This window comes from Alternaria postmessia, assembly GCF_024291825.1.
Source record: "Alternaria postmessia strain BMP 2775 chromosome Unknown scaffold_79, whole genome shotgun sequence".
In the NCBI taxonomy this organism is placed as follows: Eukaryota; Fungi; Ascomycota; class Dothideomycetes; order Pleosporales; family Pleosporaceae; genus Alternaria; species Alternaria postmessia.
Genome location: NW_026260152.1, coordinates 94,405 through 121,679, shown reverse-complemented (window position 1 = coordinate 121,679; position 27,275 = coordinate 94,405). Strand labels below are relative to the sequence as shown.

Genomic DNA, 27,275 nt, shown 5'->3' with positions numbered 1-27,275 from the left:
TTAATCTACTATAAAAATTTGTATATATTATCTCTTAACGTGGCTGTAGTGTGCGCTTAAACAGGCGCAGAAAGTTAGTAGGGTGGGCCGCTCGCTTGCGTGGGCCGCTCGCTTGCCAACCATGTTATGTTGCGATTCTTTAGCTCTCGTCTCAAACCCGCGTGTCTTGCTGCGAATCATTCCTGTTCCGATATCTAGGCATCGCGGCTCTGACGACTGTGTCTAAATCTCAAAATGTCTTCAAATATCGTAATTGCAACAGCAGCACCATCTTCTGAAGCACCTCCACCATCTTCTCAAGCACCTCCAGCAGCACCGTCTTCTCAAGCAACTAGCGTCAACCCCACCTCAGGAGGCCGACCTCCCCTGCCCAGTGTACGGCCTCTTGGATATCCGACGGATAGCCCCTGGCCTCCCTATGCCATTAGCACTTCGAGTACCACAATTTCGACGAGTCCGACCACGGAGTCGACATTGCAAAGTTCAGCCTCGCAAAACATCGGACCTGACTCGTCAGCGCTACCAAGTGGGCCCTCGATCAGTCCTGCCAGCCCAAGCATAAGCAGTGGCACGATAGCAGGTATAGCAATCGCCGCCATCCTTGTCCTTGCCATCACAATAGGCGGCTGGTATTTCTGGCGCCGCAAGAAGCGGAGGACGCAACACACCATGACCATTTTCACAGATGACCAACTGGCCAGACGAGAAGGCGATGGCGATAAGATAATTCTTGACGCAGGTCAAGCCGCCCCAACAACGGGCGCATACCAGACCGAGTACCAGGAGATGTCTGGCAACGGCCTCGCTCAAGAACTCGATCGCTCACACTCGTACAAACACGCGATAGGCGGAGCGCATGAGCTCAAGGCTGACGACCGACCGGGCGAACTACCATTTGCTGGGATAGAGGAACACGGGTCAACGAATGGCCTTGATGTGGTTGATGGAGGAGAGTCCGAAGTGACCCAAGTGCCGCAAACGAATCGTACTGCCACACAGGCACCGCAGGTTTCTCCACACGTGGAAGCTCAGAGACGGAGGGAAGTAGAATGGTTAGAAGCAGAAGAGATGAGAATGAGACAGCGACGGGAAGCGCTTTTACAACAGAGTGGTGGAAAGACTGAACAGTAGACCAGCAAAGCAAATGAAGTTGGAACCATGATATATTCCTGTTAGTATGTCATGGACTATTGAGCTCGCGTCTTAAGAGATGCGGTTGTAGCTAACATGTCCTGCGATGGCGATGGTAGCTGCTGAAGAAGCATTGGAACCGTTTCAGCGGACCGCTTAAGGCTCTCAGCATCTGTCAAACAAACCACAGACATCATCTCGCTCCTCGCTCTGTTATAAAGCCTGTCCTGCTTCTACCGCCTTACGCATACGCTTCTCATATTTCTTGTGTCGTCTCTTTGTCCTCTTCGCGTACTTTTCTAGAGTCGCTACCCGATTCTTTGCCCAGTTGGGTCCAGCACCAGGAGGCGGGGCTACGAGAAAGCATAACAATCAGTATATGGATCATGTAAGAAAGGCGCGTGAGCGCGAAAGATAGCGCACAGCTATAGGTGGATGCCTTACTCAGTCTTCCGCTTAGCAAAGCTTCACGCTCATTTTCCCGACATTCATGTTTGTGCTCAAACCGCATATGACGGTGCTCAGACGACTCGGAACGACAGCTCTTGGTACGTTTTGGGTTCCGTGGCCTATCGTCGTGCGGGTTCTGAGAAGGCATCTTGGTAGGGTGGGAGAAGTCGCCCTTGTCGGGGTACCAGTGTAGGTCGTTGTCTTTGTTGTATCTTGAGCCTGGGACTCGTTTGAAGTCTGTCGCACGGTCCTTCCAATCACGGCTGTCGTCTCTTGGGCTGTCCCTTCGATCGCCGTCTTCATCTCTTGGACGGTACCATCGATCACCATCACCGTTTCTGGAGCTATTCCTTCCACCACGGCTGTCAGCACTTGAACTACTTCTTCGATAGCATCGGCTGTCCCTTGCTAGTGGACTGTCCCTCCGATGGTCCCTCGTGCGGTACTTTAGATTGCACCTGCGGTCTCTTGACCTATCCCTTGAACGGTCACGCTCGTCATCACATCCGGAGAAGTTCCGTCTACGGTCATTGGGGTAGCCGTCCCGGAATCCTCGATCGTTACCCCAACGATTTCGACGAGGGGCCTCTGGCGAACGGCTTCGTTCACGTTTGATGTCCTCGCCCCAGCGATTGCGGCGAGGTTCCGCTGGCATGTCGTTCAAGTTGCTCATGGCATTATCGTCAGTGATATCCTGAAAACCCGACATTGCGGGGTGGGAGGAGAGAGTGAAAATGAAAAGAGCGTGGTACAAAACCGGTGAAGTTAGATGAAGAAAGCGCAATGGAAAGATGGGGAAAACGAGGAAAAACGAACAACGAAAAAGCAAGATTGAACTGGAGGTGAAGGAAGATCAAATTATTATTCAGTACGCGATAGGAAGTGACTCGTAGCTGCGAAGTTCAAATCTCCGCCGTGAGAAGGCACGATGAGCAACGGCAGTGCGCGGAAGGTTGCAAGGGTGGCGGCTTATCTGACATGAGCGCTGCCCAAACAACGCGGAGCCGCGTTGGGCATATACCGGGCGTTTCAATAACACCAACGCGCAATTGACTTTATGTGTAATTAAAATCACAATTCCTTCACAATCACGAGAAAGCTGTATGCAGGGCCGCCGAGCCATCTCGACCCTGAGCAAGGGTACGGATACAACGCGTGACGTCATCATACTAGCGTGCATCTCGAGTGCTACGGCTCGGGGTGACAAAGCAGCAAAACACTGTTGCCTTCGGTCGCCATTTGCTTCCACAACCAACCGCGAGGCGGCTTTGCAGGTTCTGCATATCCATTTCGAATACAATGCATTTAATAACACCAGGCTGCACTATTGCAGCAAATATAACTACATTATCGAAATCTCCGCCTCAAATCACAGATTGAGGGATACAGAGGCGCTCTGGACATCCGGAGAACCAACATAAGACACCTGGTAAAATACCAAAACCGCGATGAGTACAGTTTACATGGTGCGACCTTCCCCAGGCGAAGGCTTGGGCTGCTTCGCGACCACCGACATCCAACCCGGCACTCTTATCCTCAGCGAAACCCCCCTATTCAGCGTCGCAGAGCCGCGAACAAACTCGGCAGTCACAACAGCATTCGCAAGTCTCGACAGCGCCCAACAACTCCAATATCTTACCCTCTACGCCCAGAATAGCCACGCCAAGCATGATGACGCCGCCAGGGTAATCGACGTATTCAATTCCAACGCCTGGCAAACCGGCTCTCGCACATCCATCTGCCCTCTCGCCGCGCGCTTCAACCACTCGTGCGTCCCCAATGCAAGTTTTGCGTGGAACGCACGGCTGGGCCAAATTACCATCTACGCCATCGTCTCCATACCAGCCGATACGCAGATCAAGCTAAGTTACGAGCGCCCCTACCAAACCACCAGTTCGCGACGTGCCAAACTATCCGCCTACGGCTTCACTTGTGCCTGTCCCGCATGCAGTGATGCTTCCTGCTGCAGCGACGTCCGTCGTTCACGCATGCTGTTGCTGGACGCGCGTATCCGGACAGGACGGCGCCAGCTGTGGAGATCACCCGTGCCGAAGGCCGCGTTAGAACTGATCCGGCTGCTCAAAGAGGAAGGGTTGGTGGGGGAGGCGCTGGGCCTGGCGTATCATGATGCTGCTTTGGGTTGGAAGAGACATGGGCGGCTGGACTTGGCTGTCGGTTGCGCGAGGAAGGAGTTGGAGGTTGCAGTCATGTGTTTTGGGATTGAGAGTCTGGCGGTGGAAGGGAGTATGGCGTTTTTGGTGGGGTTGAAGGGCGAGGCTGGGAAGATTGAGAAAGCGCGATGTACGGCTAATACGTTGGAAGTGTTCGAGGAAGATACTGGGTAAGTGATTCTGATTTTTTTATAGTATTGAAGCTTGATTTGAGTATGCCGAGTCTTCCATACTGCATTCTGCCTCCTAGGGTTTGCGGGCCGATCGTGGTGTGTGTACAAGGTGCAGCATTTACAAACAAGGTCACCAATGTCTCAACACTTCACACGTGCGTTTTTAAACAAATACAAGAACCCCCTCCATCGCTTCTCACCAATTTCCAAAGAGTGACTTCACATTTCCCCCAAGTACCAGAACACGACAATTACCATCTATCATCCAATCTTTTTCCGCAGGTGCACTTTCTTCACCTCAACACCTGAATATCGATGCACAATATTTTAAACTTCTCACACGCCATTTCGCTGCCTTATCTTACAAAGACACAAGCCTCTAAGACCACATCCTTGTATCGACCTACCTCATCCTCGTTGTTTTGCGACGTCTCATCACGCCCGCCACTACCGAGCCATAAATCCGCGAAAAGGAAAGGAAATGCCACACATGTCCGAATGGCTATGCCCGCACTGTTCGAGTATCAACCGCGGCGAAGGTGCTAACGGGGAGAAGTGCGTTAAATGCGGCAAGTAAAATAAATGCTACTAGGAGAAGAAGAGAAAAAAAGATGAAGTATATGTTACCTTTTATAAACATCTTGGTATCATGTTCAATAGAACCTGGATAAGGGGCGGTAGTGACGGGCGGCTCTTTGTTGACGATGCAATAGTCTTTCTCGGTATCCATAATCTGAAGGCTGGTGTACGAAGTCAATTGATGTCTCAAGCGCAGTTCACCAGATCATTTAGTGATGACAAAAGTGGGCTGCAAAGTCAAATGATAGGGAGAAAGTCCTCAGGAGGCCGGGCGCAAAGATAAGATCGCATCGGATCGCTATCGATACTGAGGTAGCAATGGCTGTTGCAACCAGTAATATGTAGGCTCTCCCGCCTGAGCATGCCGGATATCTTTCTGCGAGCTGTTGATGTTCATGTTTCCCGATTAGGCCATCTTTATCAGCCGTACTTACATTATCCGTGGGGTTGGTGGAGGGATGGTAGGGTTTACGCGCGGAGCTGTGACGGAATGACGTCAGCTGCCCGGTTCTTCCAAACTCGACGTGAGACAGCCTACTGTCAACCTCGGAAGGCTGAGGGCCGTCTTGATAATCTTGAAACTTCGCTCACAGTACAATAATAGGAGAAAGACGGCACTAAACGGAGGAAAGGTCTTCTCGAAATGTTTGTTGAGTAATGATACTCGACGTAATCGACACAGTGCGTACCTCCGCAGTTGAATGACAAGACCTCGAGAGTGAGCAATATCGGGCTTCTTTGTGTCCGTATAAGAGTATTGGAGTATCTGGAGAGGTTTTTATTGAGTCATTCGCCTCTATATCAAGAAAGAGCCGAGCACATTAGTTACAAGAGCTGCTAGCCGACTGCAGTCACAAATTCGGCGCATCGACCGAGTTGCCTATTACCGCTATCGTAGAAATTGGCGGCAGAATCGATGGAGTTAGCGCACATGTACACGGCATGTTCCCAGTATCAATGCGGACTTACCTCCGCATGAGTAGGGCCGAGGACAACAGGCGGACCTTTGGAACATGCGAACAGCAAGAACAGCAAGTCCCAAGGCAACGGATCCTCGACTCATCAACACCTCACTTCCCGAACAATGTCCCAACACATTGGATCACGGTCTTGGAAGATCACAATTCCATCGACTCGCAATCTTCGACATCCCTAGGTTCACTGATCGGCACTTTCCAAAAGCTTGATTAGCCGCCCCTTTGCTTGTTCCGACAAGCTCGACCAAGCAATGCGGGGTAAATGCGCGCTAGTCCGTGTATCGCCCACCCTAGCCAGTTCCACGAGTCCCATGGCCATGGAACGGTAGGGTATGATAGGTGTCAAGCAACGTGGCGCAACTGACAGCTAGGAGAGTTGGAAAAGTACCGCGGCCATGGAGCAAAAGGTACCGCGAGTTTCCGCAGTGGTGGAGCAATAGCGAGCAAAAGGACGAATCCACTCGACTGTATCAGTGGCGGGAGACGTGGCCAGACCATGGTTCTTGGAGCCATCAAAGGATTGTAAGGGAGCCATGCAAGCCATCGCGTTGACTAGAACGGATACCCCGCAAACTGAGTCGCGGTATCACGTCGACGAGGATGTAATTGCTGGGGTATAGTGAAGCGCGACTGGTTTGCATTCCTTGCATAAGAGCTCCACCGAGCCTCGAAATTGAAGAGTAATCAGGTTCTTTCGTTCCCCTCCGAAGATCAAATCGTAGGCAAGCATGAAAAACACGATGCGTGACCACAGCGACGGTTCCGGTAAGTGGCCCTACTCCATCAGACCTGTCCCCTTGGCATCCATACACACGGGCGAGTACTAAACGAGCACCACAGACGTCTCGGACAACTCGCCCACGACCTCGAAACCAGCTTTCAACCACATCGAGCAAATCCACACCAACGAGCAAGTCCCCGGCCATACCAATTACTACGAGAAAGATGGCCTCCGAACAGCCGGCGACGGCGTCGATCATGAGGCCGACGTCCCCATGAACTTCACTCGAATCATGGCACTAGTTGCCATGGCATTTCTCTGGACAGGCAGCCAGATCCCCGTCTATCTCTTCGGTGGTGTTCCTCCTTACATTTACGCCGACCTTGGTGGTGCCGATAGATGGATCTGGTTTGTTCTCGCCAATCTTCTCTCCCTCGCTGCAATCTGTCCGTTCGTTGGATCCATCTCAGATATCGTCGGCCGAAGATGGGTCGCCATGATCGGTGCTTCCTTCCTCATCCTAGGCATGATCATTTGTTCGACGGCGCATACCATGAACACCTTCATCGCCGGCATGGTGTTCTCTGGTGTCGGTGCAGGCATCAACGAACTAACGGCTCTAGCTGTCACATCAGAGCTTGCGCCTACGAGTCAGCGAGGCAAGTATGTCGCCATACTTGTCTTCACTATCATCCCGTTCTGTCCGTCAGTGTTGTGGGCTCAGCTCATCGCTTCGACATCGACGGGTGCATGGCGCTGGATTGGCCTGTGGTGTGGAGTGTGGGCTTTCATCGGTCTCGTCTTGACGGCAGTTTTCTACCACCCACCTCCACGGGTTAACAGCGTAGGTATGAGCCGCAAGGAGACTCTTGCACAAATCGACTACGTCGGCGGTTTTCTCTCTGTCGCTGGCATGATCTTGTTCATGATGGGAATGCAGTGGGGTGGTTACCAGTACAAGTGGTCCAGCGCACACGTCCTCGCACCGCTGATCTTAGGTGCCGCCTTCATCATTGCCTTTATCTTGTGGGAAGCATACGGCGCGAAACATCCCATGTTCCCAAAGAGACTTCGCCAGGAGCCTCGCATTCTAGGCTTGACACTCGTCATCACGTTTATTTCTGGAGCCAACTTCTTCTCAATTCTCATGTTTTGGCCAACCCAGGCCTTCAATGTGTATGGGCATGACCCTGTCGGTGTTGGCCTCCGAGGTCTCCCAGTTGGCTTTTCGATCCTGGCTGGTGCTTGTATTGTATTGTGGTTGCTGTCCATGCTTCGTGGTCACAACAAAGAGCTTCTGATCGCTTCGTCCATTTTGATGACTGCAGGCTGCGGTGCGCTTGCAGTTGGGCGTGTCGACAACTTGGCTACACTATGGGGATTGCTGGTCCTGGCTGGTCTTGGAATTGGTGGCATTGTCGTACCAGCATCCATCATCTGTAAGTCCGACATCGCACCAGTCAATGGCCTGTTCGCTGACTTGATTAGCTACTATCATTTGCCCAGACGACCTCATCGCAACCGTCGCAGCTCTCACTCTCGCCATTCGTGTCATTGGTGGTTCGATTGGATACTGTGTTTATTACAACGTCTTCATCTGTAAGTTTCCGTTAGCTAGTATAAGTCGTAGCACGTCTGACGTCTATAGCCAAATTCGTCCCAGCCGCGACTCACTACATTGGTGGAGTGATGGTGACACAACTCAACATTACATCTCCAGAGATCATCGGAGAGGCAATCACTATCACTGGGGCCTCGCTGCTCCCAGCCCTCCAGGAGCTTCCGGGCATCAAGGGTGTGCCAGGTGCGTACGAGATGGTTGTTTATGCAGGTCAGCTCGCGTACGCAGAGGCGTACAAGTACGTGTACTATGTGAGCATCGCATTTGGAGGAGTCAGTATCATCGCGGCGTGCTTCTTGGGCGATATTTCCAAGTACATGGACGACCATGTCGCCGTGGTGATGCACTGAGTTGCTTCAGGAAGCTGGGACATGTCTGTCTATAGTATAGACAAAGTGTATATATAGCCGAGGTTCATAATGTTAACCGAAGCTTAACTTGACATTTGCGCATTCTCACAACTCGGCATGTTGCATGTCTCCTGGTGTTCGTACCGTTTTTTCTTCTACCTGCACCTAGACTCGGCTGCATTGCGGCGCTGTTCGGCTACAGCCGTAAGCGTGCCCAGCTCAACGTGCGTCATAGCTGTCAACCAACTCTTGCGATACGGCAACGCTCTTTCCTTACTCAATTTCTTGAATCCCTTGCTCGATGTAGATTGGCAAAGGTAGATCAACACCCAAGTCGCCAGTCAGTAGTGAAAACCAAAGGCTACTTACCCTCGATTATGTTGCGGGCACTTTCACACGAGCCAAACGACGTCGAATGGAATGCAGCAAATCATGAACAAACACCCGATGCTCATGCTCAAGCTCAAGCCCCTCTGGAACTGGAGACATCGAACAACAAACGAAAGCGGCAAAGCCACTGTTTCTGCGCGCCGCAAATGTTCGGCGGTGGCATATACCTTCCCGATCCATCGACTTACGACCCCATTGAGATATTGCTCAACACCTATGACCGAAGTGAGAGGGACGAGCTCGTCAAGATATGGCGAGACAACAAACTGAGCGAATTGAACTTTGTTGGCGTCGTGGTATGTACTACGGATATTGTCCGTATTACAGCGTTAACCACAGTCTAGTCCGCTCTCCTTGCCGGCGTTCTCACGTCAACAGGCAGCTGGCCTAATATCCTAACGACTGGCCAGCCTTCTCCTTGGTACGTCCGCACAGCATGGTACTGTGGTATTGTCATCTCTCTGCTTTCTATCATCAGTGCCGCAGACCAAACAGTACGTCTACACCGGCTATCATCTCACCGCGATGGACTGGCCAATATCCATAAGCTCCTTAGCAAGGGGAGTAGGAGGAAAAAGACAGGGCGCCGTGCACCTAGCTACTTCCAAATTATGACCTGGCAGATGCCAGTCATGTTTCTCATCACCGGGACGATTTGCATGGTTATGGGTATGTTCTTGCTGGTGTGGAGTGCAACATCGCACTTGGGAGACCTTACGAAATGGGATGACCAAAACAAGGTATGGTTCCGATGGATGAGGCTCTTCGGAGATTCGACGCTTACTCAACAATAGGTTGCTATTGTGTTCACGGTCATCGCGAGTCTTGCGATCATCATGTTTTTTGCTGGGCAGATTTCTCTATACTCGCCGATCAGGGAGTAGGAAGTGCGAAGATCTTCTGGAGACGTGGTACAGTTGTGTGCGACTTATCGTGGTCGCATTCTTCATCCGGATCTGCAGCCAGGCGGTCTATATCGCGAGGAGTCAGAGGACGTGAGATATGCTGTATAATTCGATACATCTCAGATGATGACTGTGTTGGCGATGATGATGTAGGACGGCGATGCAGAATATATTGAGAAATGGACGGTCGATGGCGCTGACTGTGATGGAAGGTGCCAAGCCATTTTCGCCACTAGTCTTCTTTTGTGCAAGTGCGACTCTGTCAACCTTTGAGATTTGCCCTTCATACTCGTTCGTTCGTCGCGTCATTTCGTCACGCATCACATGAGCCCGCGTCGGGTTCGTGTCCTGTCTGATCTACGCTGCTATCGATGATTGGATGCTGCCTGTATCGTTAGGCTGCAATGGCATCTAGCACGTCTTCCCTGCTGGAAGGAGTTGGCACGGCGCGTCGCTGCCTAGCCTCACCCCTCTTTTAGATCAACGCGCCATCAGCTTCGCAGCCTCCCATTCATCATGGCACAGGCTGCCACTGCGTATCCAGGTAACATGCGAAAGGTGTTCTACTGATGATGCCAATATATAACGTACGGCTGTTTCGTCTTTGCTGTTTCCTTGCTCAATTCATTCAACAAACCAACTTCACCGCAAGAAGTACGCTTTCTACCATTCCACAAGTCTCTCTCTCAGCTATGGCTACGCAAGACCAGCCGTTGACATTGATGGAGCTCCCTTCGGTCCCAGTCAGCCATGACGACTGGATTGCACATGCCGCTGCCCATCCAAAGGCACCGATGTGTGACCTCGTCGAACCATATAAGGCATACGATTCCAAGCTACGTGAGATATTCGCCCAGCAACCCGATTATACTGCTATTGGGACGCCCAATGTTGTTCCAATATTTGCAGGTCGCGAGCATGAGCTCAAGATACGCGCTCGCAACCTTGCCGATGAGCCCGAGGCCGAACGTCAACGCTACCTTATGCCTCTTGACAAGGCAGATCGCAAGCCGTCTGGCTCTCCAGCCGTCGTGCAATCGCTTGATGAGTTCAGAACCAACTTTCAGCTATTTTCAGAATCATCTCTTGTGGACATGGACTGGTCCAATGTGGTGGTCGCGGGTAGCGCCGTCGTAACCTCGTTGCTACCTGTACCCGAGAAATACAATAGCTCAAAGCGCGCTCTGCGCGAGTACTATCATCAACAACTAGCGCCAGCCTCCGACGTCGACCTCTTTCTCTACGGCCTCACCGAAGAGCAGGCTATCGAGAAGATCAAGCAGATTGAACAACGCATCAAGGATTCTATCTTGACTGAGACTACTACCGTCCGAACGAAGAACGCCATCACTATCGCGTCACAGTATCCGACTAGACACGTTCAGATCGTCCTGCGTATTTACAGATCCATCTCCGAGATCCTTACAGGCTTTGATGTGGATTGCTCCTGTGCCGCATATGATGGCAAGCAAGTCTACGCTAGTCCCCGCGCGCTCGCTGCATACATGACCCAGATCAACACCATCGACTTGACGCGTCGCTCACCTTCGTACGAGAACCGCCTATCCAAGTATGCACGCCGGGGATTCGAAGTATACTGGCCGCTCCTTGATCGTTCGCGCATCGACCCTACGCTGTTTGAGCGCTCGTTTGGTCGTACTCTTGGACTGGCGAGGTTACTAGTCCTTGAGAAATTGCCGAAAAGCACCGACCGTGACGCCTATGTTGACCAGCGCCGTGCAGAACGTGGTAGACCAGCCATCAACCGGTGGGCAAGACAGAAGTTGAGGGGCGATATCAAGCAACAGCACGATGAAGATGTTGCTGAATGGGTTGAAACTGACGAGATTAGCGACTACCACACCTTCACCGTTCCATACGGACCAAAGTTCCACGCTCGGAAGATTGAGAGGCTGTTGTACGCGAAGGACTTGCTACTCAATGCTGAGTGGAATCGACCCAAGGAGCGGGAGACTACTCTGCACCGACACCCTGCTTTCTTTGGCAATGCAACCGACGTGATAGAGGATTGCTGTGGCTATTGCCCTGAGCCTACCACACCCGAGGATCAAGAGATCGCAGAAGAAGAAGGCAAGATCTACGTGTCGGGCACTTTGTCTTTCATCAAGGACAACCCTGGACGGCAAGCAATCGGCTCTTTCCACCCACTCACCGATGATGACTGGACCGAGATGGCTTACGTTGGGAACACTGCACGACTATGCCAGGCTATCGTTGAAGGAGACGTTGAACATGTGCAGGACTGGCTAAGCCAAGAGGATGCAGATCCCAATCGACGAGACTATACCGGGCGTACTCCACTCCAACTAGCAGTCGCAACCTCAACTCCACAGGTCGTCCAAGCACTTATCGATGCAGGAGCTCGCATTGTCGCTCGCCTCTTTGACGGCAAGACCGCCCTCCACCTTGCCGCTATGCGCGGTGAAGTCGAGATGGTCAGAGCTCTGCTTTTCAGGAGTGAGGCTAACGAAGCGCTGGAAGCGGAGAAAGAAGCTATCAAGAAGCGCAACCAGGCCCAGCCGGCAATCCCTAGTGATGAAAATGTCGACGACTCCGATCAGCAGATGAGCGAAGACGACGGCCAAGACGAAGACATCGACATGCTTGACGAAGACGATGAGTCTGACAACGCCGATGCCACTACTGAGGGCTCTGTGATCAAGATTGATCGTAAGAAGTCGCGAGATCATGACGACCTCCCAGACGATGCGAACGATGACGAACCTGATGTATACGACGTCGATGTAGTCGCCTGGGACGCACCAGTATCTGCGCTTCATCTAGCTATTGCCAATGGCCACACAGAAGTTGTGAAGACTCTTGTCCAGGAGTTTGGGGCTGATGTATTGCTGCCAATCAAGCTAGTGCACGACCACAACAAGTCTCCACGTGCGGCAATCCTGCCGTTGGTTCTCGCATTACAGCTTTCGCCCGGTGAAGCCGAGGAAATGACCGAGTTGCTCATTAGTTTGGGTGCATCACCAGCTCAAGGCGACCTCAACCATGTTACGGCATTGCACTACTTTGCTGCGCATGGCGTTAGTCTGCTCAAAACCATGATATTGGCGAACCGGCCTGCGTCACAACAAGCTACCAACCACCTCGTAATGAACGGCTATCAGTACAGTCCACAGGCGAGTAGTGCTCTGAAAATAGCCATCGAACACGGTGATGCCGCTGGTGTCGAAGCCCTGCTGGAACTCGGGGCGAAGCCTGAGATTGATTTCGCTACCTACATTGCTTCTGCGAAGAGCAAATGGGGCCGCATGGGCGACGATACGGAACGCAACCAAAACCAATTCAGAGAAAACGTCGAGCAGCCCGTACTTGCTGCAGTCCGTTCCGAGGTAACATCGATCGTACTCAAGCTTTTGGATGCTGGAGCAGACATAAACAGCCTCACCCCCAAAGCTTGGAGCGCTTTGAATAAGAACAACAACTACCACGACAACGATACGGGCACTCTTTTGGATATTGTTCGTACTACCATGAGGAAGCTGCGCACCTTCATCGAGCTAGGGAAAGTCGATGGTAAGGACGGATGGCTGTACTCTGATGGCTGGGTTGACCAATTCCGTTACTACTACGGAGGTGGAAATCGATTTGCACCAATACCTCTAAAGGAAGACGCCGAATATCTCCAAGAGTTGGAACCTGGCACTTACGATCACTGGATGGTCAGAAATCAAATCGAAACTGCAAAGCAGACTTATGAAAAAGACCTGAAAGCTCATGAGGAGTGGAAAAAATCTGAACAAGAACCTCCAGGGACGGATGAGAAGAAAGTAGCTGTTCAATTGGTACTGAATGATTTCCAGGCTTTAGAAACCGAACTATTGAAACGAAACGCGAAGACCTTCAAAGAACTCCACCCGGATATCGAGCTTGACGTACCTCGACCAAACCAGTACGACTATGGAAGAAGTCGCAACGAAGATCCACCAAAGCCATGGAGTCCGTTTCTGACCTTCAGGCTTTCGGATTTGACTAACGAGCGACGGGACGCTTACCTCAGGCTTTTCCAGGCTTGCTGGAATGCCGATCTTCTTACAATCAAGGAACTCACTCTAACAGTCTGGAGTGAGAACCAGAGTCCTTTGAAAGTCGCTGTCACGGACTCGCAGAACTTCTCGCCATTCTCAATTGCGATTCTGCGAAAACATTATGGAATTGCTCGAGCCATTCTCGAAATCGCGCATGCGCAATATGCGCCTGAAGAGAAGCCAATGGTCAAGCACAGCCTACAGCCAAGAGACGAAGACGACGATAGCTGTGATGACGACGACAACGATTTCCAGATATATGCTGAGATAGTGGACGATCGCTTCACTATCGAGAATATCGGAGAGGTGCAGAACCAGGTCAAAAGCAACGTGCGGCCAGTACAACTGTTGTCGTGGCATTACCCCGTGTCTGGTTTCCTCAGCCACGATGATACGTCGACATCTACATGGCTTACTCCTTCAGGACTCTCCAACAAAAGACAGCATCTGGGCAGATCTCAGGCAAGTGGTCGTACGTACGACGCGTCGCGAACGGGTCAGCAAGAGATTTCCACAGTCGAGCGGCCTGAAAATCTTTTCCAATTCGCAATCTACCTAGACGATGCCAATTTACTGCAATTCTTGATTGCTAGGGCTGAGGAGTACACGCAACACAGTATCGAAGCTGATGAGGAAAACGATCCTAAATTCTTCCGTTTCAATGAAGCAGATTTCCTGTACGCGATCCGTCTCGGCCGTACCCGCGCACTGGAAATCATTATCAAGAGCACTGGAGCAGGAATTCCCCTGGACGATCTTGTAAAAAAGAGTGGTATCGAGATTCCTGTGAAACCAAAGTACTATCAAGGCTTGTCGGTTCACGGGAAGAAGCGAGCGGATTGGGCGAATGAAGGAAGAGAGGTTCGGTCTGAAGCAGTTGGGGCGCAGCACCCGCCCTTGTTGTATGCTGCTTGGTACGAAAGCATGGAGAGTGTCGAGTGGTTCGTAAGCGATACAGCCTTGCGCTGTTACACAGAATTTGTAGATACGCATCGGGACGATATCCGCATCCAGAACTTGGCGAAGACTGAGCGCGGCTTGCAGTCGTCTATTGCTAAGTGGCTCGACCTACGCTCGCACCTGCTGCTTCACTCAGTGGTTCTTGGTAGGACAAATGCGGACTCTCTGGCTCTCCTCCGATATCTATGTAACACCCATCCTAAGGCCCTTGAGCACCGTTCTGCGAGCGGTATGACGCCTTTGCAGCTTGCTTTCGCCCTGCATCGTGTTGAGATGGTTAAGATTCTTCTGGAAGCTGGCGCTGACCAGACTACACGCGACAATACTAGGGCGAATATTGTCCACTCTATCTTCAACAACATTGACCGGCAGAACAAAGGCTTGGAAAAAGTCAAGGAGTTGCTCGGTCTCATCGATCCTCGCCTCTTCTCTAGCTTGTTCTCCGAGCGCACGACGGACATGCCTGGTGCCGCTACACCCCTTGCGCGCTGGCTGCATTCCGCTTCTTCCGTTGGCAGCGTGACTGTGCCGTATAACGAAGAAGTTCTCAAGATCATACTCGAGTTCAGCAAGGGCGATGACCTGAGTGTCGTCAACGGCGAAGGTGATACGCCCATGCACACTGTAGTGCGACGCGGTGATGACGCACTCCTACGAATCATGCTCGAAAACCGTCCCGACCTTCTTTTCCGCGAGAATGCATCAGGGCGCACGCCCTTCGAGGTGGCCGAGGATGCGTATCTAGCCAACGATGTGTTCAGCAACCCTCCGTCTCTGTCGGGTTCCAGCCACTCTTACTACCGTCGGGGAGGGCGTCGTCGTGGTCACGAACAACCGAAGATCAGCGTTCTCAAGCGCGATTCAAAGACCTTTGTAGAAGAGCCCGAAGACATCCGCTCTGGCGAGGAGAAGGTGTTACAGGTCTGCAGGGAGTTTTCGAAGAAAAATCATGGACAGAAGAGGAAGCTTGTTAGTCTGGTCGAAGCTAATGAAGTCGCGAAGAGACTGGCGTCGCGAGAACGCAGTGTTCCTGTAGAGGATGATGATTTTGTGACGAGCGAAGAAACTACCGGAGGCGACGAGGTCGACGCATGGTTTTCACAGGCGATCTCTGCAGATCATTAACACACAACTAGTACCTGTCAGCCGGTTGCATGTCGTATAGGTCTGTGCGAATAGTTTTACTTGATACAGAAAATCTGGGGTAAAGCGCCGATGTTACTAGTTAGCGAGCCCCTTTTTCCGACACCGCGATAAGAACATTGTCCGGCCACCACAGGATCCGTAGGCCGAATGCGAAAACGGTATACGAACATACGGTGGTTAAAGCATATATATTTGAGCAGGTAGCGAATGTATCTCGCTTTTTCCATCGCCGAAGTTGTTCGTATCTTGGCGTCTTGAACATGAATTTCCTAGACCGATTTAAGAGGCAAACAAGCCCAGCAGATGATGCGCCAGATCCATATGCCGATGACATTATCTATCCAGTTCATATCCTAGATGATACGAAAACTTTTCGTAGCATCCTGATCACATGGACGCTAGTTTTCAACGACGTCCTGAACGCAGACAAGCTCCGATCCTCGCTAGCCAACCTCTTGGAAACAGGAGATTGGCGAAAACTGGGAGGCCGATTACGACTCAAAGTAAGTAATTTCAACTCACTCTGCTTCCATTGTACTCGAGCAAACAGATTGACGATTAGGAATTAGGACGATGGCAGACTAGAAATTCATGTCCCACCCACCTTCACTCCTTTGCGCCCTGCCTTCACTTACACCCACACTACTATCGAATCCTCCATCCAACAACACGAACTAGCCAAGAAACTACCTATTAAGCCCACCGGAACCATTTCAACATGCCCCGGGCCAACAGACTTCAACGACCTCGCGACATCACCCTCTGCACCCATGACCATCGAGGACCTGCTTGCTGGAGACACACCCCAGATATCAGTACATATCACATCCTTCAACGACGCTACGCTCGTAGGTTTATCATGGCCGCACACGCTCATGGATGTCATGGGCCAGGCAGCTTTTCTCTCAGCATGGTCGAGCGTATTAGCCGGCCGAGCGACCGAAGTACCGCCTGTACTTGGTGCGCAGGAAGACGTATTACTAGCGTTGACCGACGACGCTACCAGCGCACCACAGGAAGAATACGTGCTAAAGTCCAAGCAGCTAAAGGGCCTCGCTTTTGTCAAGTTTGGAGCCAGGTTTGCGTGGGATATGTTGACGGGGGCGAAACCCTTGACGCAAACAATACATGTACCCAAGCGCGTTGTGACGACGTTGAGAGCAAGAGCAGAGGCTGATCTGACTAACTTCCACATCGGAGCCACCACAGCAGAGCAAGGAGAGAACAAGATGCCTTTTATCAGCGACGGCGATATCCTCACTGCATTCACCTTACACTGTATCGCCTCCTCACTCCCCGCCCCGCGCCCCTTGACCGCCCTCCACGCTATGAACGCCCGATTCCGCCTCCCATCCCTAATCAATGCAAAAGGTGTACATGTCTCCAATATGCTAGTCCCCGGCTTCACTTTTCTAGACCCCGCCATGTCTACCGGCCCACTCGGTCCCATGGCCCTGCATAACAGACACAAGCTCCTAGAACAGGCCACAGAAGCCCAAGTTCTGGCCAGTCTGCGTGAACAGAGGGTGAGTGGGGATCCGAGTACGCTGCTTTATAGCGATGCGGACGCGTTGTTGGTGCCGTTTACGGATTGGACAAAGGCCAAGTTTTTTACTTCTGCTATTGACTTTTCTCCCGCTGTGGTACGGGCGGGTGGTGGTGATGGTGGTGATGGTGGTGGTACGGAGGGAAGGTGCAATCCACCTGGCACACCAGTGTTTCATCATGCGTCGAGCAGGAGACCGAATCCCACGGCGAGGTTGCTGGTGCATATACTGGGGAGGGATTATGGTGGGGGTTATTGGCTCACTTTGACTATGAGTCCGGCGGCTTGGGAGAAGGTTGAGGAGGAGTTGAAGGAGTTGAATTGAGTTATTGTTCATGTCTGATGTTATTGGATATGGAGGGGGATAAAGGGATAAGGGCGCTTTGTATACTCTGCAAGTATCTCGATTGACGGCTTACAAACTTCTTCGAGGTTTGTATCATCGAGCAGCAGAAACCACCATCTTTTTCTTTCGTTGTTGTCGCAAGATCAAGCTTCTATGACATAACACTTCCTTGAACGTCATTTGTCATATTGCCAAGGCTAAAAGGGATTTTGCCCTCCAATCGCGGTTGATACCACATACGAAGGAGTATGCTATTCGAGGTTCCATACCACTAGTATCACGTGTGGTAATGATTAACCTCCGCTGTTCGATATCCATTTATTTCCATGCGCTAGTTTTCCGAAGCATCTTCCGATTCGGAACAGGTACCCCACACGGGATCGGCCAGCATCCGCTGCCAGCCCCTCAATAATGACGCTCTTGTCCCAACTGCTGCAAGTACCGAGAGATGAGGGGTCGTCATACATTGGGTCCAATCCGACCCGGCTCTCGTACAACAAGGCTTTGACGCGCAATCCAATCCCCTTCTCTTTGCAACAGAACACACGTACACCGATTCCTGTCGCAACAGGCTCCCGATTCTTTGGTCTTGAACACGACGCGCATAATATCATCCAGACATGTCCGGCGAGAAGATGAAGGCGGTGCATTACGAAGGACCATTCAAGGTCTCGGTCAAGGACGTCGAGCTGCCCAAGATCCAGCACCCCGACGATGTGATTGTCAAGGTCACAACGGCAGCTATCTGCGGTTCAGATCTACACATGTACCAAGGGCGCACGGCAGCGGAAGCCGGTCTCGTGTTCGGTCATGAGAATATGGGTACCATTATCGAAGTCGGATCGGGTGTGACACTATTGGAGAAGGGTGATAGGATCGTGTTGCCATTTGTGAGTATACGTGCTCCGGGACGCGCATGTGTAAGAGTGCAAATGCTGATATGATGGTGCGAAGAACGTCGCCGATGGTAGGTGTCGCAACTGCGAAGAAGGCAAAACGGCTTTCTGTACTGGGTAAGTCGGGCTTTTCTGCAGCAGGGGGTGAACGAGGAAGTCCTAATATGTGGATAGAGTGAACCCGGGCTTTGCCGGTGGAGCCTACGGCTATGTAGCCATGGGCCCGTATCAAGGCGGCCAAGCGCAATACCTCCGCGTCCCATTTGCCGACTTCAACGCATTGAAGTTACCCAAAGGCACCGAGCACGAAGCCGACTTTATACTACTCGCAGACATATTCCCAACAGGATGGCATGGACTCGTGCTCGCCGGATTCCAGTCCGGTGAAAGCGTGGCGGTGTTCGGCGCAGGTCCTGTCGGCCTGATGGCAGCGTATAGCGGGATCCTGCGAGGCGCGAGCAAGGTCTTTGTAGTCGACACAGTGCCTGAACGGCTGGCAGCTGCAGAAAAGATTGGATGCATTCCCATTGACTTTAAGAAGAGCGATCCCGTTGAACAGATCATCAAGCTCAACGACGGTATGGTAGATCGCGCAGTCGACGCGGTCGGGTACCAGGCTGTGGACGCATCAGGCAGCAAAGAGAAGCCAAACATCGTGCTGGACCAGCTAATCATGGTGACGCGACCAACGGGTGGCTTGGGTATTCCAGGTTTGTATGTGCCAGCCGACCCAGGCGCGCCCGACGAACAGAGCAAGAAAGGCCAGATTCTGATCTCATTCGGCAAGCTGTTCGAAAAGGTATGCCTGTCCGTGTCTTGTGGCTGGACGCCCATTGTTAACAATCTCAGGGACTGCACCTCGGCACTGGGCAGTGCAATGTGAAGGCGTACAACAGGTATTTGCGCGACATGATCGTATCGGGCAAGGCCAAGCCGAGTTTCGTTGTGTCGCACGAGATTAACATCGACGAGGCGCCGACGGCGTACGAGAAGTTTGATAAGAGGATCGAGGGGTATACGAAGGTGTTGATCCATCCGAATGGAGCGTTGAACTAGTAGGATGTATGAGTATTTATTCAATGCGCATGCTGTGTCTGTTCCCACCACATGCTAGTACCGCTGCATCGCAAAGGCTCCGTCGTCAACCAGATATGCCTTGATGATCTTGACCTCCTCGACAGGGCGATCTTCCTTGTCTGTCTTGACCAACCCCAGCTTCTTCACGATCTGCATCCCGCTCTTGACCCTTCCGAATATGGTATGCTTTCCGTCCAACCACGGAGTCGGCGCCAGTGTGATGAAGAACTGCGAGCCATTGGTATTAGGCCCGGAATTGGCCATGCTGAGAATGCCTGCGCCCGTGTGCTTGAGCTGAGGGGTGATTTCGTCTTCGAACTTTTCGCCGTAGATGGATTCACCGCCTCGACCGGTGCCCGTGGGATCGCCTCCTTGTATCATGAAGTTTGGAATTATGCGGTGGAAGATCAAGCCGTTGAAGTAGTTGCGCTGCGCGAGCGTGGAGAAGTTTTTGCATGTCTTGGGCGCATGGTCGTGGTAGAGTTCGACGACGATGGTGCCCTGCTCTGGTTAACAGGATTGTCTGTAGCACAAGCAGGTAGACATACGATAGTGGTATCAAGTGCGACGTCGGTGGCCATGGTGAATGTGGGGGAGAGAGTGTGAGGACTGTGATGGCAGCTCCCTGCCAGCTACGAATTCCATGTGAACTGGAGCACGGCCCGTCCCACCAGCCACACATGCCTGTGCCACCATCACTAGCGCTGAGTGATGAATCACAACCAACCGACTGTTCTGACCTCCGGGAATCATAATCATAACCCCAACAACAAGATATGGATCTTTCAACCTGGGCATTACCGCAGCTATCAAAGCTTCTGCCTCTTGACGACGAGTCGCTGAAGCAGATAATATCGTATACAGAATCGCTATCGCCTAAAGACTCGGCGGAACATCTGCAGAACCTTCTGGGGGACAGCCCACAAGCACTCGAGTTTATCACTTCGTTCAATAACCGGAGAAAACCGAAAGCTTCCGCTAGTTCTGCCCCGGTTCAGTCATCAAATGATATCTCAGAAGTGCCGCGGGCCAAGCCAAAGAAGAAGAAGCCCGCTTTGAACAAACTCCCGCCACCACGCCAGCCAGAGAACTATGGAAACGTGGCGGGTGCATATCTCAAGAAAGATGAAGAAGACTACATGGCCGGTAGCTCAAAGTCAAAAGCTGCCAAATTCAGCTTGGAACAACCTGATGGGTTGCAGTTACCGACCTTCAATACCACTACGTCATCGGGGACGTCAACTCCCAAATCTCGTGCTGTCTCACCTGCTCCGCCAGCGTCGAAGAAACTTCCGGGCCAGCTGATCTCTGACACGAAACCAAAAGCCAAGGCAAAGGTCAATGTTACCGGCGGAACGCCTATGCACGGTGCTTCTACGGCACTCAATGATCTAGAATCTGCAATCAGGGCGCTCGAAATCCAAACGAACCCCACCCTTGCCTCACAAGACAACAGTAAGCGGAAATGCAACTGCATGGCTACCAGACATCCATTGCTCGAGGCCGCACCAAACTGCCTCAATTGCGGGAAAATCATATGCGTAAAAGAAGGCATCGGCCCATGCACATTCTGCAACTCCGCCCTCTTCAGCGCCCAAGACATCCAATCCATGGTACGCGTCCTCCGCGAAGAACGCGGAAAAGAGAAAATGGCCGCCAACAACGCTACTCAAAAGCGCGCAGACGTTTCCCTTGCTCCCCGCCCCTTCTCCACCCCTAGGTCCTCAAATACCCCTGTATCCTCAAACCCTGCCTCGGACGTCGAATCCGAGAACGAGAAACTAGTTCGAGCGAAACAGCACAGAGACAAACTTCTCGCTTTCCAAGCACAGAATGCCAAGCGAACGCAGGTCCACGACGAAGCTGCGGATTTTGAAACGACGACCGCTGGACTGAGCATGTGGGCTAGTCCTCAGGAACGCGCTATGCAGCTCAAGCGGCAACAGAAGGCGCTGCGAGAGCAGGATTGGAATGCGAGACCAGAGTACGAGAAGAGGAAGGTTGTGGCTAGTATTGATTTGAGTGGCAAGAAATTGGTTAGGCGGATGGCGGCGGCGGAACGGCCTGTCACGCCGGAGAGTGAGGAGGAGCCCGTTGAGGAGGTGCAGCAGCGCCTGAGAGAAGGGAATGGGTTGAGTAGTGGAGGTGGGGCGTTTAGTAGGAATCCGTTACTCGGGGGGTTGATTAGGCCGACGTTCAGGGTTGAAGAGGGTAAGGAGAGTAAAGGGAAGGAGGCTGGGGGTGAGAGGAAGCAGACGTGGCGGAGGGTGCAGGATGATAACGATGATAATGAGCAGTGGATCTTGGATGGGGGTGTATATGGTTCAAGAGCGGATAATGTCAGCTTGGAGATGGATGGGCTGAGGTGATTGTCTCTATTACCTCTGATAGCAACGACTGCATTCTTCATAGTAGGTCATGATACTGCTTGAGCTTTCTGCGTGCAAACGCTCTGAATTGCCCTGGTTCGTCCATTGCTCTTTTACCTATAGTCCGATACGGTGAGGCTACGTTTGCTAGCTCTACAACCTCACCTCTTTCTCTCACACCTGTTCCGATGCCGCTTTCATAGCATAGATAATACCTTTCTGCTACCTATCTCTTCCATCTCTCTTCCATTTCTTTCAACACTTCTCTGACTTCCATCAACACTTTGTATTGACTATCCAACAACATATTAAAAGACAACCCCCTACAATCATGGCGCCACCCATTCTTCCACCTACGCATCAGACAACCCGGGCTAATCAGCCACCGCAAGATGGCGTACAGGCCGCTCGCGGTATGCTACAAGAACCCGACCATGTAAGTCGCCCACACATGCCGCACGAGGTGACTACGTCAACTAACCCTAATTAGATGCGAAACGTAAGGTCGCGCATTCAGGAAGCTACTAGCGCGCTGCAGTTTGAACTACTACAACAACTAGAAGTTCTTGACAACGATCGAGCTACAATGAGGGCTACGCTGACTGCGGAGGCCGATGCACAGGCTGCCGAGATCAAGACGCTAGCTGCTAAGCTCAAAACGGCGGCCGCCGATAAGAAAACCTTGGTGGGAGATCTTTGTAATGAGAAGATGAGGAACAAGAAAGTAGAAGAAGCACTGACCGCAGAGGTCAAAACGCTGGCCGCCAAGCTCAAATCGTCGACTGCCAAGGAGGAACGCCTCGATGCTGATCTCTATGATGAGAAGATGAGCAATAAGAAGGTAGAATAAGACCTTAAGAAGTCAGAACAAGCTCTTAAGGAATAGAGGGCCTGGCGCTCTGCCAATAGCGATGCGATACAAAAGCCGAGAGAGATAAAGGCAACCTTGGAAAAATGAGGGAATAGAATGCAAAGGTCAAGAATAGCCATATTGGTTAGTACGGTGATTGTCTCGAACAAGATTCTAGGAGACTATGATGCTAGTTGACAAAAGTTCTGATGGAATGGATGAGTAGAGAAGGACATTAATAATACTATAAGTATACTCCACCCAATAATTCCTCCACACTTGTTTACACAATCTCTTCAACTTAGCTCTCCTACTCCGCCTTCTTCCTGTCTTGATAACTTTCAAACCACTCAGGCTTGCAGAGAAGTGCAAAAGCCCTCCATGCTATGAATGGCACGAACTGCCCGGCTGTGGCTAGCAACGAGCTCTTCGGGATGCCTCCCTCCATCATGAGCGCTTGGCATACCACGACTGGCACGAACAACAATTCCCAGCCTAGTATGTATCGATACACCGTCTTGCGCGATTCGACTGCAGCTCTGCTGTTGGACACGTAGAGGCCGACTGCGCCGCCAACGAAAATGTTGGCAGCACCATATTGCTGAGTCATTTGTACTGCTGTTGTCGTTATTTGAGTAGCAGCAGTACCCAACATTCGACCCAGGTAATGACGCGGAAAGAACAGAAAGTAAGAGCCGGCAGCGACTGTGATAGCGGATTCGAAAGCAAAAGCGCTGCGAATGACGTTGCCTGAAGTGGAAGGATCGGCTCCTTGGAGCGAGGGTGTATGAGGTGACATGTTTTGGCGATCAAGTTTTTGAGTTTTTGAGTTTGGGTAGAGACTCTAAAGGTGAGTGAAAAGATGTGATGGTATGTCAAATTCAAACTCACCAAGTCGCTTTTATAAATTGGCCTGTTCGATTACTGTTACCTGATGCACGTACTGCTTGTATGCCAAGCCGCCACCATAACGTTATGCTCAAGACGAAAAGGGTAAGGCGTCCCTGATTAGAGCGGGGCCAAAACTTGGACCCAGCCTCTCCTCCACCACCCTGCGTGATCATCCTTCCACACGCATCTGAATCTCGTGTATTCAGCTCCAGCATAACGGGAAACATAATGTCGTCTCAGGATGTCCCCGTTCCGCAGGGTCCGGATCGCAAGCGAGTTCTCAACGTGCTCGCCCAACGAAGATACCGTAAGATGTCCACGCATATTACTTCCTATCTGATCCTTACCCTGTCCAGGTCAACGTAAGCGAGAGCGATTGCGATCCTTGGAAACGATACTTCAAGCTAGCAGTACGAACGTAGCACATGGTCTGAATAGAGAGGGACAACTTCAGCACTCGACAAAGCCTCCAGCACCGGAACCATGCGGCACCGTCAAACTTGGTAACAATCCTCTTTACGATCCGTTCCAGGATTTCGGAAATACAGCAGTCGATCCGTCTTTTATGAGCCTTGCACAGTATGATATGACCTTCAACACATCGGCAATCTCGTCGTCATTTGTAGGCGATCAGTTCGGGATCAGCCCTGGTCTAACTTATGGTATGCCCTAGCTAGTTTGCAGTTATGCTTCCTGCTATAATTGTGTCTACTGACTTGGTCTACAGCGAGTGGTGCTCAGAGCGATACTTCAACACTTGATTCACAAGTATCAGCAGAACTCCAAGATCTCGAAACTTCCCAGTTCACCTTCCCATCAGATCACATCATCGACATCCCAGGCCTCAAAACTATGGAGATCTCTTTACGTATTGCACAGATGCTTGGTCTTGGAGATGAGCTTTTGGATCTCACCATAAAACGGGTTCTAGACGTGTCGAAACTTTCTGTCCCTTTAGAAGATCTGCCCGAGAACTTACGCCCAACGGAAGCACAGCTCCTATTGCCACACAATCCGATGATAGATGTTCTTCCTTGGCCATCTGTCAGGACAAAGCTTATCTGTCTTTTCAGCCAGCCTGATCAGCTCAGACCGCCCATCGCGAGAGGTTCCATGGCCATCATGCGGCTGTTGTATAGTATCGATGACGAGTCGGAGGGACTTCGTGTTGTATCTGATGCGAATGAACAGGGAATTGATGTAAAAGGTTGGGAAGTCGGACAAGCCGTCTTCAAAGACTGGTGGTGGATATTGGACCCTGAAATTGTCTCTAACTCAAACCGACTAAGGAACATAAGAGGAGCCCCCAGATTGGAGATCTCGATACCGTAAAAAGGTACCTGCGCTATAGTCGAAGCCATAACGATCTTACGGCTCGGTCCGCTTCGCTCTGCGCAATAGATCGACAAGAGCATGGTGAACAAATGAGGAAAGGCTGCCACGACACAGGTTGCCTGCTTACAGCGCTATGCCTGGGATTCTCGGAGCCAAGGATCGACCTGATTCGTTCACAGCGAGTGCGAAACCGAGACCGAAAGAATAACTTCGCTTATCACAGTAACATGTTGGACTTCGTATCTATCGTGTCACTCTTTCGAACCAGGCCGGGCCGCCCGGATTGGACGGATGGTGCTGTTCGGATGCTATGCTGTACTCATCGCCAGTCAGACGAGAATCATAGAATGCGCTCCACCGAAGCACATTCATTCACACGGGTTCTTTTCCCTCACTCTACCTTACTATGGCGAAAAAACGCGGCTTAGTAGCCACTCTCCTCGACCGTCTCGTCGCGCGACAACTAGGATTACCTCGGGAAACATGCTCGTATACAATGACCCCTACGCACATTCCAGTGTCCACATCGACCGAGACATTTAAGCTCGCAGCAGACATCTATCAACCTCTTCTCGCTCAAGATCAAAAGGCCACAAGTACCATTCTAATCTGCTGTCCATACGGGCGCAGCCTTCTCTTCGCATTGCTCGGTGTGCGGCCCTACGCAGCACGAGGCTACAATTGCCTCTTTGTGAGCTGCCGAGGTACCTTTGGTTCAGGAGGCAAGTTCGTACCCTGGCAGAATGAAGAGGAAGACGGGAAAGCAGTGGTAGAGTGGATGCGACAGCAAAGTTGGTATACCGGATCCTTTGCGACACTAGGAGGCTCCTACCTAGGTTATGTGCAGTGGGCTCTTTTGAAGGATCCACCAAGCGACATGGTAGCTGCAGTGATACATTGCGCACCTCATATCTTTGGCCAGCAGTTATGGGGTACAGGGTCGCTTGCGCTGGAATGGGTGGCTTGGGCGGATAATGTCTTGCATCAGGAAGAAACAGGGATTGACAACATGAGAAGGAGATGGAGCACGATGAAAAGAATGCAGCCTATGATGCGTGGACCGGATCTTGCGAAAAGCATCAAGCACTATTTCGATGGTCAGGCGCCGTGGATGGAGTACGTGGCTGACCATCCGGATATCGACACGAGGGATCCATTTTACGAGAAGATGAACTTTGAGCAGGCGCTGGAGCGGGCGAATATTCCGATTCTACTCGTAGGTGGGTGGTACGATGTTTTTGCGCCGCAGACTTTGCGACAGTACGCGCGACTGAGTGAGCGCGGTACGAATGTTGCGCTAATGATGGGCCCTTGGAACCATACTCAAGTCGGTATGCAGACCGAAGTACACAAGCAGTCGTACAACTGGATCGAACAGCATCTCGCAAAGCAAAATGTTCAAGCGCAAAAGAGCCCGGTCCAATACTTCGTTACAGGAGCAAAAGAGTGGCGGCACGAAGCGGCTTGGCCACCATCGACAGTCGTACTGGAGTGGTATCTTGGACCTGATCAGCGTTTGATGACTCAGAAGGCTATTAAAGAAGGATATTCATGCTTTGTCTTTGATCCGAAAGACCCCACGCCGACCGTAGGAGGTAATCTGCTACTTCTAGGTGGAGGAAGTGCCGACGATACTGCGCTAGCAGCCCGCTCCGACGTTCTTACCTTCACAACCGAACCTCTTGAAAACGACGTCGAGGTTGCAGGCAAGATCATCGTGCAGTTGAACCACGCAAGCGAAGATCTGGATGTGGATCTGTTCGTTCGTATCAGCGAAGTGGATGCGAAAGGACGATCGCATAACATAACAGAAACTTACAGACGATTGAGCGCAACGAGGAAAGCTCAAACACTCGTTCTATACCTCAACGACTGTGCGCATAGGTTCAAGAAAGGTTTTCGGATCCGGTTGTTGATTGCTGGGGCATCGTTTCCGCAACATGCGGTCAATGCTGGCCGTAGAGTTGGCGAGACTTCGAGGCAATATAAGAATGTCACACATACTGTACACTACGGAGGAGAAAGCACTTCCAAGATACTGCTTCCTGTGGTAGCATAGTACCTTCTTGCTGACGCCACGAACCGCAAAGATCGCACCATGTTCATCACCCTTCCAAGTGCTGTGCTTGAGAAGGTGCGAACAGATAGTGCAGTACACACCAATACAATACTCTATAGTGTAATCATTGCCAGTACATTACTGGATTCGTCGTTACTGCTGGTACAAGCTGCTCAGTTGTTCTTTGCTGATTTTGTTACTATAGCTTGGGTCTCTAGATCGAAAATAAACAATCTTTGGGGATGAAGTACGAGCCTTGCATTAGTGT

At 51.5% G+C, this 27,275-nt stretch overlaps 12 protein-coding genes across 12 annotated transcripts; 11 read left to right on the top strand and 1 right to left on the bottom strand.

Annotated features, from left to right (window-relative positions):
- Positions 1-669: 669 nt before the first annotated feature.
- Positions 670-1,131, top strand: J4E82_008996 (uncharacterized protein; the record flags this gene model as incomplete). Its single annotated transcript, XM_051735226.1, has 1 exon — positions 670-1,131. One exon carries the CDS (start codon positions 670-672, stop codon positions 1,129-1,131), a length of 462 nt encoding a protein of 153 aa, XP_051585059.1.
- A 1,913-nt stretch (positions 1,132-3,044) lies between these two features.
- J4E82_008995 (uncharacterized protein) lies at positions 3,045-3,926 on the top strand (the record flags this gene model as incomplete). Its single annotated transcript, XM_051735225.1, has 1 exon — positions 3,045-3,926. One exon carries the CDS (start codon positions 3,045-3,047, stop codon positions 3,924-3,926), a length of 882 nt encoding a protein of 293 aa, XP_051585058.1.
- Positions 3,927-6,209: 2,283 nt separating this feature from the next.
- Positions 6,210-8,173, top strand: J4E82_008994 (uncharacterized protein; the record flags this gene model as incomplete). The annotated part of the gene is made up of 4 exons (XM_051735224.1): positions 6,210-6,246; positions 6,322-7,641; positions 7,691-7,801; positions 7,851-8,173. 4 exons carry the CDS (start codon positions 6,210-6,212, stop codon positions 8,171-8,173), a joined length of 1,791 nt encoding a protein of 596 aa, XP_051585057.1.
- Positions 8,174-8,550: 377 nt separating this feature from the next.
- Positions 8,551-9,447, top strand: J4E82_008993 (uncharacterized protein; the record flags this gene model as incomplete). Its single annotated transcript, XM_051735223.1, has 3 exons — positions 8,551-8,859; positions 8,908-9,303; positions 9,358-9,447. The coding sequence occupies 3 exons, from the start codon at positions 8,551-8,553 to the stop codon at positions 9,445-9,447; spliced, it is 795 nt and encodes a 264-aa protein (XP_051585056.1).
- Positions 9,448-10,160: 713 nt separating this feature from the next.
- Positions 10,161-15,617, top strand: J4E82_008992 (uncharacterized protein; the record flags this gene model as incomplete). The annotated part of the gene is made up of 1 exon (XM_051735222.1): positions 10,161-15,617. One exon carries the CDS (start codon positions 10,161-10,163, stop codon positions 15,615-15,617), a length of 5,457 nt encoding a protein of 1,818 aa, XP_051585055.1.
- Positions 15,618-15,707: 90 nt separating this feature from the next.
- Positions 15,708-17,509, top strand: J4E82_008991 (uncharacterized protein; the record flags this gene model as incomplete). Its single annotated transcript, XM_051735221.1, has 3 exons — positions 15,708-15,716; positions 15,839-16,141; positions 16,208-17,509. The coding sequence occupies 3 exons, from the start codon at positions 15,708-15,710 to the stop codon at positions 17,507-17,509; spliced, it is 1,614 nt and encodes a 537-aa protein (XP_051585054.1).
- A 469-nt stretch (positions 17,510-17,978) lies between these two features.
- Positions 17,979-19,482, top strand: J4E82_008990 (uncharacterized protein; the record flags this gene model as incomplete). The annotated part of the gene is made up of 5 exons (XM_051735220.1): positions 17,979-17,985; positions 18,149-18,420; positions 18,485-18,543; positions 18,601-19,225; positions 19,276-19,482. 5 exons carry the CDS (start codon positions 17,979-17,981, stop codon positions 19,480-19,482), a joined length of 1,170 nt encoding a protein of 389 aa, XP_051585053.1.
- A 54-nt stretch (positions 19,483-19,536) lies between these two features.
- CYP1 (heme binding) lies at positions 19,537-20,084 on the bottom strand (the record flags this gene model as incomplete). The annotated part of the gene is made up of 2 exons (XM_051735219.1): positions 19,537-20,004; positions 20,052-20,084. 2 exons carry the CDS (start codon positions 20,082-20,084, stop codon positions 19,537-19,539), a joined length of 501 nt encoding a protein of 166 aa, XP_051585052.1.
- Positions 20,085-20,279: 195 nt separating this feature from the next.
- On the top strand, positions 20,280-21,872 carry J4E82_008988 (uncharacterized protein; the record flags this gene model as incomplete). Its single annotated transcript, XM_051735218.1, has 1 exon — positions 20,280-21,872. One exon carries the CDS (start codon positions 20,280-20,282, stop codon positions 21,870-21,872), a length of 1,593 nt encoding a protein of 530 aa, XP_051585051.1.
- Positions 21,873-22,203: 331 nt separating this feature from the next.
- Positions 22,204-22,722, top strand: J4E82_008987 (uncharacterized protein; the record flags this gene model as incomplete). Its single annotated transcript, XM_051735217.1, has 2 exons — positions 22,204-22,308; positions 22,363-22,722. 2 exons carry the CDS (start codon positions 22,204-22,206, stop codon positions 22,720-22,722), a joined length of 465 nt encoding a protein of 154 aa, XP_051585050.1.
- A 1,119-nt stretch (positions 22,723-23,841) lies between these two features.
- On the top strand, positions 23,842-24,945 carry J4E82_008986 (uncharacterized protein; the record flags this gene model as incomplete). The annotated part of the gene is made up of 3 exons (XM_051735216.1): positions 23,842-23,920; positions 23,970-24,275; positions 24,341-24,945. 3 exons carry the CDS (start codon positions 23,842-23,844, stop codon positions 24,943-24,945), a joined length of 990 nt encoding a protein of 329 aa, XP_051585049.1.
- Positions 24,946-25,354: 409 nt separating this feature from the next.
- Positions 25,355-27,198, top strand: J4E82_008985 (uncharacterized protein; the record flags this gene model as incomplete). Its single annotated transcript, XM_051735215.1, has 2 exons — positions 25,355-26,911; positions 27,142-27,198. The coding sequence occupies 2 exons, from the start codon at positions 25,355-25,357 to the stop codon at positions 27,196-27,198; spliced, it is 1,614 nt and encodes a 537-aa protein (XP_051585048.1).
- Between the last annotated feature and the right edge of the window lie 77 nt (positions 27,199-27,275).